At 33.4% G+C, this 12,313-nt stretch overlaps 1 protein-coding gene across 2 annotated transcripts in view; it reads right to left on the bottom strand.

Moving 5' to 3' along the window:
• Positions 1–5,133: 5,133 nt before the first annotated feature.
• The window catches only part of Fam3c (FAM3 metabolism regulating signaling molecule C), a 40,440-nt gene continuing 33,260 nt past the window's right edge, over positions 5,134–12,313 (bottom strand). For both annotated transcript variants that reach the window (XM_078040308.1, XM_013362254.4), the window contains 4 exons: positions 12,024–12,074; positions 9,980–10,064; positions 6,365–6,491; positions 5,134–5,771 (listed from right to left, as the gene is read on the bottom strand). In XM_078040308.1, coding sequence (XP_077896434.1) covers positions 5,682–5,771; positions 6,365–6,491; positions 9,980–10,064; positions 12,024–12,074 — 353 coding nt within the window. In that variant the 3' untranslated portion in view covers positions 5,134–5,681. The remainder of the gene's footprint in view (positions 5,772–6,364; positions 6,492–9,979; positions 10,065–12,023; positions 12,075–12,313) is intronic.

The raw sequence follows: 12,313 nt of genomic DNA, 5'->3' as shown, positions 1-12,313 counted from the left end.
CCACTAGAGGTGGTTTGCAACAGATTAAAACCTTTTGATTGAAACAAAATCTGCTAGAAAAAGCAATCTCTTCCCTTGTGATTATAAAGGGAAAGTAATAATACATGTGGAACAAGTCAGCACAAACTAAACTTTCATATGTGACTTTTTAATTTGCAGAATAAGTGAAAGCACTTGATTGGTAAGAACAGGAAAGTCAGAAAGTCTGGAGGATACTGTACTGCCTTTTATTGTTAAATGGCCATTCTAGCCATTAGAGTGGCTCACCTCTACTGGCCCAAAAGCCTTCCCTTCTATATTTTAGTAATGAGCTAATACTCATGGTCATAATCCATAACCACTTGCCCCTGTGTAGCCAGAAAAGGAAGGGCAGCCTCTTCTTGTTGCTACTAATTACTCTTTGCTATTACCATATTAAACCACATTCAATTATACTTAATCTCTTTCTCAACCAAGGAAATGTGTCAGTATACAAAATGTAAATCAATGGTTACCTGTTTATTCCTGGTATATAATCCTCATTTTTCATTAGTCCTATCCACTGTCATTTCTTTATCTTAAACTCTCTGGCAAATAAATAATTTTTGCTCCTCTCAAGCTCTATGAAAGGCAAAAAGTAACATGGTAAAAGAGCAATTTGGAAAAACTGAAGAAGTCAATGGGATGCATCCTAACATGCATATCAATTTAACCTCTATTAAATTGGTACAGGGTAAGTAATTTTTACAAACTGAAAGGTAAACCTCACTATTTATGTAAGAAATTGCCAGCTTTAAGATTTTTTCCCCCAAGTCCTCAACATAATACTTGTTGAGAAACTATACTTAAAATTTCTTGACTAAGATATAGGAAAAACAATCTCAAAATTCCAGTTGCCACAACTCGTCACTGTGCCCAAATCCAACACACCCAGGTCTTTAGAACCAAAGGAACACTCTTCCAGAGTATTTCCATAATGGAATGTTAACACTGCCTTCTAAGATACTTTATTAACAATTCCATTGGTTTTTCAATCTTATTCTGGTCAAGTATCAGATTTATACAGAAGTCTGGAGCAAGTCCTCTCCCTAAGGGAGAAGAGAAAGCAATTTAGGAAAGGGCACATTCCCAGGTAATCAGCAGGCAAGACTCGGCCCAGAGCTCATTCCCAGCATCTCAGGAAATACTAGTTAATACCCTTCCACTTTCCATCCTGGGCCTCCCCAACAATCAGGGATTACTGCTTTCTCCATGAACTAAACATATTTCTAATGATAGCCCCCAGCATTATTTGCTTCTAAACTTTTCTTCTGATCAGAGCTTGGACTCCATGACATTCTCATTGGAGTTCATTCTGGTTCTTATCAAATAAAACAAAGTATTTCTCCAATCAGGCCCCTGATGCACAGAGGTATACAAAAACTAAATAGCTTTTGAAACTAAAATTGAAAGTAATTTAAAAGATTTCTATGTTCTTATCAACATCTGACATGATAAAATGCAAAATTTGCCTTAAGTTTTAGGATAAGAGAACTCAGGCTCATTCACACTCTCAGGGCTGAGCATTACCCTCCTCTGTTGGAGGACTATATTTACAGAAAACAAACATAGACTTCCAACTTGTCCAGTTTATTCCATTGTTTACTGAGAAGGCTATGCTCTGGAAGGGGATTCATTGGTGCAAAGACTGAGTTGAGTTCGTTCATCCTACCATGACACTTCCAAGCTCTAGCAGCAGTAGCAGGCATTATGGAAAACATGAAAGTCAAACATTAAGATTTCAAATAGACTTTGCTCTAAAAGGAATGTTTTGAACCCAAAAGGTAAAACTGTGAAAATTCCCATTCAAGGCTGACTTGTTAACTTTTTTTGGTCTAAAATGTTACTAGCCTGCAAGCTTATTGCAATTATAATACTAGCAGTTGCATTTATTGAGTACTTGGTGTCAGGTGTTTGTAGGAACCACACACACACTAATCTCATTCCTGTTTCACAGGCATGGGAACTTTCTCAAGATCACCCTGTCATAACCGGTGGAAACAAAGAAGCTTATGCAGGCAGGTCTGTGTTCCTAATCAGTACACTATACTGTCTCACCACAGAATTCCCTTCTCTTTAAGGTTTCAGCCTCCTCTTTTCTATGGCTACCAAGGTAAACAAATATGGGCCAACGGTTATGGAGCATTATAAACTTGTAGGTACATAAATTAGATTTTCCCTGACAAAAGGGAACATCTTTTATAAATTTAGCCTTGTTCTTTCAAAATTCAGTACACTCTAGGTCAGCATGATTTATGCACAGCTGAACAGTGATTTCAGTAATGGCACCAAGTTGTATGTGTGAAATAGCTGTACTGGGAAGATTGTGTTCTCCATGCTAGTAAACTGCCCATGGGACAAACCCAAGAGAAACATCTTCTCTGTCTCTAACCTAAGGGTGGGCCAACCTCTTTTCCTTCTGACCATCCACAGAAGAGACACCCAAATGTTCAGTGGATTGGAGCAAGGCTGTAGTAGAGGAAGGCCTCTTAGATTCTCTGGAGGGGCTTTCATCTTACTGTTGGCTCCCCTTACGCCACCTAGCAACAGCAGACTGTCAGGCCCTGGCCAGGCCCATTTGCTCTATACTCTCATCTAGCCTTGATTAAACTAGAACCTCAAGAAAGGGAATTGCAACAAAGCAAGTTATAGGAGAGGATCAAAGCCTAAGTAAACAAAGGAGCCTAAGATGGGTGGAAACTGACTAATGACATGTAACGATCAAGAAACAAGTATATGATAGAAAAGTAGTCTTGGCAAGAGATGGGAAAAGCATTCTCATTAGGAATGCTTTACAAAAAGTGAAATCTATTCCTTTATTCTAAATCTCTAAATTTACACGTCTTTTACTGCTATTCAAAACGTTGTATTTATTGAGAAGTGGCAAATCCTCTACCAAATCAACAAATAATTTTCCCCTTTCATATACATTTCAAAAAAGTCTTCTAAATGAATTTCTACTTTTGACCATCTGCTCACTGAACACAGAATACTTCTCATTCTTTCATTTAAAAAGCAGGTAGCAGGCCCGGCATGGTGTAGCATGCCTGTAATCCCAGCGGCTCTCAAGGCTGAGGAAGGAGGATCTTGAGTTCAAAGCAAACCTCAGCAAAAGCAATGCACTAAGCAACTCAGTGAGACCCTGTCTCTAAATACAATACAATATAGGGCTGGGGATGTGGCTCAGTGATTGAGTGCCCCTGAGTTCAATACCCGGTAACCCCTCCCCAACTCCCCTCAAAAAAAGGTAGGTAGTGGTGAGGATCAAAAAGAATAAAATTATATTTTTTGGTCAAATTATTTATAATCTGTGTAAACTTTAAAAGTATAAAGTAAAACACAGGCTAAATGAATTTTCAGCTACTATAAAATTATAAAATATTAGCTGATTCATTGAAAAACAAATACAATATAGAAATCACAATGATAAATTTCACTTTAATCAAATTAAAGTCAGGAATATGAAGACTGGCTCGATTTTTCTTTAATTTTCCAAATATTACTTATTTTCTACTTTTTTTACTCTATTTTAACATTCATATAATAATACATTTGTTCTAGGAAAGCATCTGTGGTTACAAATAAAAAATATGTATCCACAAGCCCTTAAATACCATGTAAACTACTGGAATGTCAACATCAAATTTCTACTTTAATAAAGAAAACTATTAATGTTAAATGAGCATTGTTTCACTTATAATGCTGACTTTAAAGAGATCTGGAAATAAAATATAGTAAAATTATTGCTTCCAAAGTTAAGTTGGCACAATCTATACAAGATAGAATTCAAACAAAAACATACTGCACCAAAGCAGTTAGTTACATAACTAATCCTAACCCCATCTCTCGACATCTCAATGCACCTGCAAACGCCATCCTTCTACAATCTTTAAAATCAAAGGGGTGTCCTGGCATCTAGATATATAAATTCTATATATGTTATGATATATCCTCTGCTTTTTAACCACAGCACTGATTTATTTGCATGTTAAACAGTACAATAAATACTTAAAAAAATATCAATTGAAGTCTCATAGTATATTACTTTTTCAGATAATAAAAAAATTCATGTGTAAAACAGATGTATTTATTTTCATTATTTTAAAAAAATGTAACATTTATTGTACAATCCCTGGAACTGTAAAATAGCTATTCTTTTAATTTACAGAATCAAGGGAAGTATTTTAAATGTCAAAATATACATGCTGCATGTGATTGAATATATAAGCACCAAAAATCTAAAAAGTTTACAAAAATTGTTTAAACATATAAGGTGCATTTACTTATGAATTACATTCAGTTTAAGGGAAGAAACTATACCCCAAAGGTTATTACTATTTACGAAATATCTGAAAGGCATCCAACTTACAGCAAAATAACAAATACTGCTTATAGGTTATTTTTATACAAGCCATTTAGGTTCAAAATTTTAGGGCTGACTTATACTGTGAAAGGCAGTTTGGATTATTAAATTTGTTTATGTTCCAGCTTAAGATACTTCATATATAACAGGAATTTAATGTCCTAGAAAAACTAAAGCAAAATAAAACAAAACTAAGTAATTTTGTAAACATCTTAAGTTAAGGAAAAAGTTAGATCTCTTATTTTCTATATAGAATTGGGAATGAAGTCATTTTGGGTCAAATAAAATTTTTAAAAAAATGTTATTAGTCTACTCAGTAATTGGACTTTTCTAAATATGCCACTAAAGCTTTGGGCAATAATTGCCATTAAGAAGTTAGATGAAGTAAATAGAAAATTAATTTATCAGCTTATAAATCAAGTGTCATGATATTAAAGTATAGCTCTTTTCAAATCACTTAGTCAATGCCAATAACAAATAAGGAAAATATATACCTGTATTGCTCTAAATATACTGTTTTTAGTTGTTCTAAATGACCTGATTAGGTCAGGGAGGGGACTTGGCCTGGTTTTCCAACTCTGTGGAGTTTCCACCTCCAGCTTCATTCTAAATAGCTTATACAAGATCAAATTATTGACAACACTACCACATAATTCAGAAGCTGTAGTCCTAAAGGACACCTACATTTATATATTGACTTTTTGCTGTGTGCATTAAAGAATTTGTTGTGCTTTTCACAAATCTGACATAAGTTTTTGTATCCAACATTTTATTTCTTAGTTTCTTTGGAAGGGAAAATAAAGAAAAGAGGTACATCAGGAGAAATGGATTATAAGGTGACATTACACATATGACTAGCTAATTATCTTTTGACTTTAAAAGATAATGTCATCACAAGGCCAGATATATATCTATACATATAAACAAAATCTCCTCCATAAAAGCCATATTATTCCATGACTGATTTTCACAGCAACCATCTATATCAATGTTTTTCACAATCTGATCAGTAATCCACTGAGTATGCTTTTAGAATTGATGTATGTCATTACCATAGCAGTCTAAACATTTGTACTTTTAAGGAAATGTGCTTAAAAATGGTACAGTGATTTGCCCATTAGGACTATTTACAAAGATAGCTATTTACGTTAGCAATAAATAATCCTGATATCAAAAGAGATAATGCTCATGCACACACCAAGATGGATGCATGCTCTTAAAATATTTACACGTAGTTTCTTCTTTATGAGTCTCCCATTAATATTGAAAGTGCGCTTCCTTCTGTTTTTCCATATTTTCTTCAGTCTTGTTTCTGGGGGATGCATCCTTCCATTTCTACAACTTCAGGCCATCCTTCGTATTTATTTGTATCCTTATTGTTCTTTATGTGCTATTGGAACACAGTAATAATATACAGTTTAAAAAACCTTTGTGTCCTGATTTGCAAAAAAAACATAACTCTACTCACTTATTTCAGTAACACTCATGTCAACAATGAAGTCATATAAATTACTGACCAAGATAGTAAATGAGCAACCCCTGGGGTCTGACACATCTGTGGCCAACCTTCAAAACACAGCTAAAACAAAACACTGAAGACGTTTTTACAGGATCATGTGTCAGTCAAAAAGTAAAGTTTACATTCTATTAAGTTGTGTAGTATTTCCAAACTTAACTGATTCTAATAGCTAAAGCTTAATTAAAATACTTAATAACTAATGCTTCCTAAAAGGCTTCAAAGTAATCCTATTCCAATGCATTGTTACGTAGGGGAAAAAAAATACAGTATTTGTTTTTGAATTTTGAAATTTAAAAAGTGTCATGGTTATTTCAAATAGCTAGTTATCAAAAACTTAATGAAAAATATCTGAATATATTTAATAGCTGCTTTATCTAATTTTTAATAACCGGATGGGAATATATACTGGAAAGTTTTACACACTTTGCTTTTGTCCACTGATTATGAAGTTCTAAGATACTAACCTGTTCAAAAGGACTTTTTGTCTTAATGCCCTTCCCACCACAGAAGACCCAGTTGTCTCTAAAACCAAGAGTATTAATAGATGTGCTTCCCAATTCAGAAATAAGCCGCCGTGCCTCATCATTGAGTCTTAAGGAAAAAGAAAACAACAGTAAACACAGGGCACTGCACTTAGCACTGATTCATCCATAACAGTTGATAAGCATGAAGTAAAATGAAAACACGTGAAAAATAAGAAAATGTAAAAAACAGAAAGTTTTCACAGAATATTTCTATTTAAATTCTTTAGTGGAAAAGAATATGAATTCTAGCAATTAATAATGTTAATTTATTCTATTAGGAAGTAAATAAGTTTTAGTAGATGCCTACCCAGGTTAATCCAAGGTCTTAAGCAACTAATATCTTTGTAAAATTGATTAGCACTTCAATTCTCCACTAAACCCACTGTTTCACAATAATGACATAATATCATCACAACAAAGCAAGACAGTCTGTCCAGAGGGGTACACATATTTTTAATCAACATAAAAAGAGAATAGCAGCTCTACGATATCTACATAAGTGCTTTAAAGTAGATCTAAACCTCCAGACCCACAGAAGGCACACAGTTAGGTTCTACAGGAACTTGTTAATATAATCTTTGAGACAGTATGAAGATGCCGAGACAAAAAAGTCAAAAATTGAAGTTTTCCAAAAATACAAGGAAAATTTTAGAAACTATGGTTCCAATTCCTACCACAATTCTACAAGCAAAGACAATGAAGAAATCTACAAGCATTAAAATGAAAGAAGGAGGGGCTGGGGATATAGCTCAGTTGGTAGAGTGCTTGCCTTGCATGCACAAAACCCTGAGTTTGATCCCCAGCAAAACACACACACACACACACACACACACACACACACACAATAATAATAATAATAAAATAAAAGAAGGAAAGAAAGCATATAGTGGGAAAGAGAAAGGAATTAAGTAAAGTCAACTTAATGACATTTTAGCTATTTCAGCTATGGAGGAAGTAGATCAGGGTACTGTAATTAGTATCATCTATGGATTTCAACTAACAGTCTCAAAAACAGCCTCTATAAATAAAACAATAAAATTGCAGCTGGATAATATGCTTATTGAGGTACATTGGAAAAGAGTTTCTGCAGTTCATTATCAGCTGAATCCTTTGGAAGAGGAGGCCTCTGATAGCGTAGCATACTGCTCTTGAGAAACATTTTTATCAAGGACTTATATTTGGACATAAAAATGACTTTGGAGAGAGTACAAAGCCTGGATCATGGAAACCACATATGACAAATGTCAGAATCAAGACCAAGACAGTCCAAATCAACAAAATTAAATTTAACAAGAATAAATGAATATAAAATTCTTCATTTAAATTAAAAAAATCAAGTTCTGAATGGAAGAGAAAGACCTGACTTGGCAGTGGTTTAAAAAACAAAATAAAAGTCTAAGATCAAATAAACAGATTCTAGAATTTAACTTGACCAAAAACTCATGAGCCAAAAATGTGATGTGATTATTTAAAAAAAACTAATAGAATACCAGTCTACATGAATATTCAAAGAAATGTAATCTCTAAAACAGAGCAAGAGATCATCTCCACTGCACTCTGCACTGGCCAGACCACATTTGGAACACTGTATTTAATTTGGGACAGTCATTTTAAAAGAAACAATAATCAGCTAAAGAATGCCCAAGAAATGTAGCCAGGAGTATAAGTAGAATAAGAAACCAACATGATAAAAGGTAAAAAGAGGTCTGTGTACTGAGCCTAGAAAAGAAAAAAGTAAACACCAATTAGCATTACATTCTTGGAGAACATATTTATTGTTTTGTTGCACAACTTACCCAAGTTCAGGATAATCAGGCAGAATTTAAAGGGAGCCCACCCTGGAGCACAGAACTTCTCTATGAATCTGCATTAGTTTTGTTTCAGATAGGGAAACTTCATGGGTATGAAAGTGAAGATATTTACAGAGCACTCCAGTGAATCTTGCCCAGGCTTGGGTGCTGTTTTAGATAGCCTTTAAGGTTTTTTCTTAATCTCAGGCATCTACACTGAAAACTTCCAGTTAGGTTACAATTTATTATTAGAATATTAATAGATTAATAGGTTAAGGAGAACAACGGTTCTCATTCCAAACAGGTATAACAAAAGAGTGTAGCCTCGAAGAAAGGTTATGTGGGGCTAGTCAGAAAAGGGGTTTAAAACAGCCAAAGGGGTTTAAAACAACCAAAGCAAAGAGCAAGTTACTTGTTTTTTTGATAAGGAAAGTGTAATTACATCCTGTGTCGTCCTATTCAGATATGTGAAAATGGTTCAACTTGCCAATTTTACATTGATCTTCAGTTTACAGATCTAATATAGCCACAGTTGAACCGGAAAAAAATGCACTTTGTGAAATGACTTCAGTTTAGATTCCCTTATAAAGAGGCACTATTTTTTAAAGTTTGTATCTGCAATAATGTAATATATGTAATATTGTAATAATGTTATATATGCTTTTAAAAAAATCAATAAATAGAAGACATACCATATTCCCGTATGAATCTAATAGTTTTAAAGACTTTTTAACTAAAATATGTAAGAATATTTTTTATTCTTTTTTTTTGGGGGGGGGGTACCAGGTATTGAACTCAGGGGTACTTGGCTACTAAGCCACATCCTCAGCCCTATTTTGTATTTTATTTAGAGACAGAGCCTTAAGTGGCTTAGTGCCTCACTTTTGCTTCGGCTAGCTTTGAACTCTCAATCCTTCTGCCTCAGGCTCCTGAACCACTGGGATTACAGGTGTATACCACACCAAACCCAGCTATTTTTATTTTTAATGAAAAAAATATCAAAAAAATTTTTTTTAAAGACGAATGTTAGAGGTTGCTTCGCCCCACCAGTCAAGAAGTATACTTACTTTTCACACAATAGTTATAAAACAATTGAAAGAGTGTCTTTGAAAACAGCAAATAAAAATTTGTCAACAGAACAAAAATTCTGGACACAAAACCAAGTCAACATAAGGCCCTAGTTACACTGAGTCTTCCGAATGGATTTTTAGAAACGCAGAAAAATGGTAAAATAATGGGAAAAAAATAGACTAAATATCAAATGTGGAATGCAAAAATACATCTCAGTTTTAAAAGGAAAAGAAACTACAAAGAGAAATTCACAGACTCAACTACCTGACAATTAACCTTAAGATAAAAGTACAAAGTCACCATAAATTCACAAAACTGTGAAAAAATGATATACAAAAAATACATTTTAACATGAATAATCGTTAATATCTTGATAAACAAGTAAGTATGGGTTAACTTGAATGCAAAAGAAAATTTAAAAAAGAAAACACAAAAAAAATCTTGTGAGGAAAAAATTCTAACCAAAGAAGGCATGTTCTTTTAAAAAAGCCAAATATCTTTTCAACACTTGTAGAATTGGACCTTTTAAAAAAAAATTCATAACTTCTAAGAAAAATATAAATTTGGCACAATTTTTTAAAATTCTGTTTAATAAAATACCTTTTTATTTATACGTTTTTTTCAATAAAAATGTGTTTTTCTTATCATTACAAATCAGAGCCCCAACAAGTTGGATAAGATTTTGCTTACGTACTTGGTTGCTCCATCGTCATATGTTCCCATCAAGACTATTGTTCCATCTTGTATGGCCTTCAGAAACTCAATAAATGGTGCCACATCTGAAGAAAAAGAAAGGGTGGGGGTTTTTCTTTTTAAATGACTGAGTAACCATCAGAAATAATCCCTAGAATTAATATTATAAAATGCAAATTATCCATAAAACAAGAATTTATAATGAAAAGAAATCTAAAAGGAAGACAAATCTTACAAAGTTTAAAAACTGCCTAGTTTGTCCCTCAATATGATCCCACCATCAGCCTACAATTTTCCAGTCCTAATTTATCCTATGTCTTTTGTACTGATATCCTGAGGCTGAGGAAAATCCAACTCAGAGCCATGACTTATAAAGTGAAAGGTATCACTCAGATACGAACAACTCTGTCTATGGAAAGCCTGATTCTGAGATCTGTGGATAAACTTCAGGAGAATGGCTCATGGACTACCTGAATGTATGTAAAATTGTTTGTATGGGAACTTTTCTAGAAAGAGGATACACTGCTTTCATCCAATTCTCCAAGAGATATGTAATTTTTAAAAATATCTATAAACCCACAGATTTCAAGAATTTTCTAGATCTATCTTTTTCAATGAGCTGGGGCAAGGAATGTAGGGTATCACTAAAAGCCAAATTAATTACAGCAAATATCACAATCACATCACCTTGATATTGGTCCACAAGAACATCAAAATAAACCACTCAGTGACTAAATCACCTCACATATAGAGTTGTCTACAAGGTCAGGTTGCCTTATAGCCCCCTAACACATTTCAAAGCTAGTTTACTTCAAATTTACTTAATTTTTTCTCCACAGAAAAGATTCCAAAGATTTTCTCTGAATATATATAATAATAATGACATTTTCAATTCAGAAAAGATGGAACAAACAAAGCAGCTAACAAATTACTCCCATTAAATGCAAAGATGGCAACAAACTGCAACTATTTAATTGGAAGACTATTTTCAGAGGAATTCACCTTCCTGTGATAAGAGTGAGGACCACCAGAACTTCCTATCACACTACTGCTTCCAACAGCAGCTTTCTAAAAGGCTCTCCATGTAACACATTTTGGTAAGACCAATTATGCCTTTACAATCTAAAGCTGATGGTAACATTTTAAGTTTACACAGTTTTGACAGCCATAAAATGTTCTTCACATCTTATTTGAGAAATAAATAATACACAGCATCTCATTTTATAAGAAATGCTATATAATTTGAATTGTTTGAAAATTCTCAACATAAACTTAAGGAAGCCTAACAGTGTTGCCTTCTAGGGAATATATATATATATGGGATGCAGAAGTGGAAACCAATTTAAAGAACTAAAAGATAAACCAGTGTTGGTCTCCCTTCCAACTCGAAGAAGAAACCCTTTCCTTTTGGGCATCATTCTTCTTCAAGCTGCCAGCTCTTTGCCTCTGTATGATGGTGTCTTTTCCCATTCCTTGAATGACTTCCAAATACAAAAGGGAAAAATGTTTTTGGATTGTACTAAGTCCAGTGAATTACAAAGAAAATCTATTCCTTCTCTTGAATATTCATGTACTTTAATGGCCATACTCAAAGGAAGAACTAGGATGAATGGGATTACTATTTTTCTAAAACCTGATAGCTTATTTGTATATTTTGAAGGCTCCCACTTATATTTTTGAGACTGAAAATTATATGTAAACTAATAGACTCAGTAAAAAAGGTTTAAATTGGTTATGGTGGTCTTTTATACATTGTTTCTAATTTCAGACAGAAAGCTCAAGGAGCCCAGGGCTTTTAATTAGTTGTCCAATAGAAAATAGGACTCAAGTTTGTTGTTTTTAAATCTTGATTTTTATATTATTTTATTCAAATAAACACAACAGTTTTTCTAACAAAAATAAACTGTATACAATTTGATTATTAAAGTACAGCTGGACATTTAGTGAAAAGTTAGAGAAGCAAATGAACTAACACAAATGGTACCATTTTTCTCTCATTAATTGGCTACATTACATTGAGGTAATTCAGTCATATTCACACGTACCTCCTCCCCACATGTCAAAATACTTAGTGTCTAACACTTCTCCTGTTTTTCCTGAAAGAGATTGATTTCAGATCAGATTATGAAATTCAAATATTCCATACATTATTAAGACAAATGATCTCATCTAATGACTGATGTGAATTCACTAGCACAGAAGAAATTATTTTGAGATCTTAAAATATGAATTGTATATATCTGAAGGGTAGTTTTTAAACAGGACTTTGTTTATTTTACATTTGTTGCTTTTAGATATAGGTGACAGTAGGGTACACTCTGACATACATAGTTGG

The sequence above is a fragment of the Ictidomys tridecemlineatus genome, chromosome 2 (genome assembly GCF_052094955.1).
Source record: "Ictidomys tridecemlineatus isolate mIctTri1 chromosome 2, mIctTri1.hap1, whole genome shotgun sequence".
NCBI classification, from domain to species: domain Eukaryota; kingdom Metazoa; phylum Chordata; class Mammalia; order Rodentia; family Sciuridae; genus Ictidomys; species Ictidomys tridecemlineatus.
The sequence above is the reverse complement of the archived record's forward strand: the minus strand, read 5'-3'. Positions and strand labels throughout refer to the sequence as shown.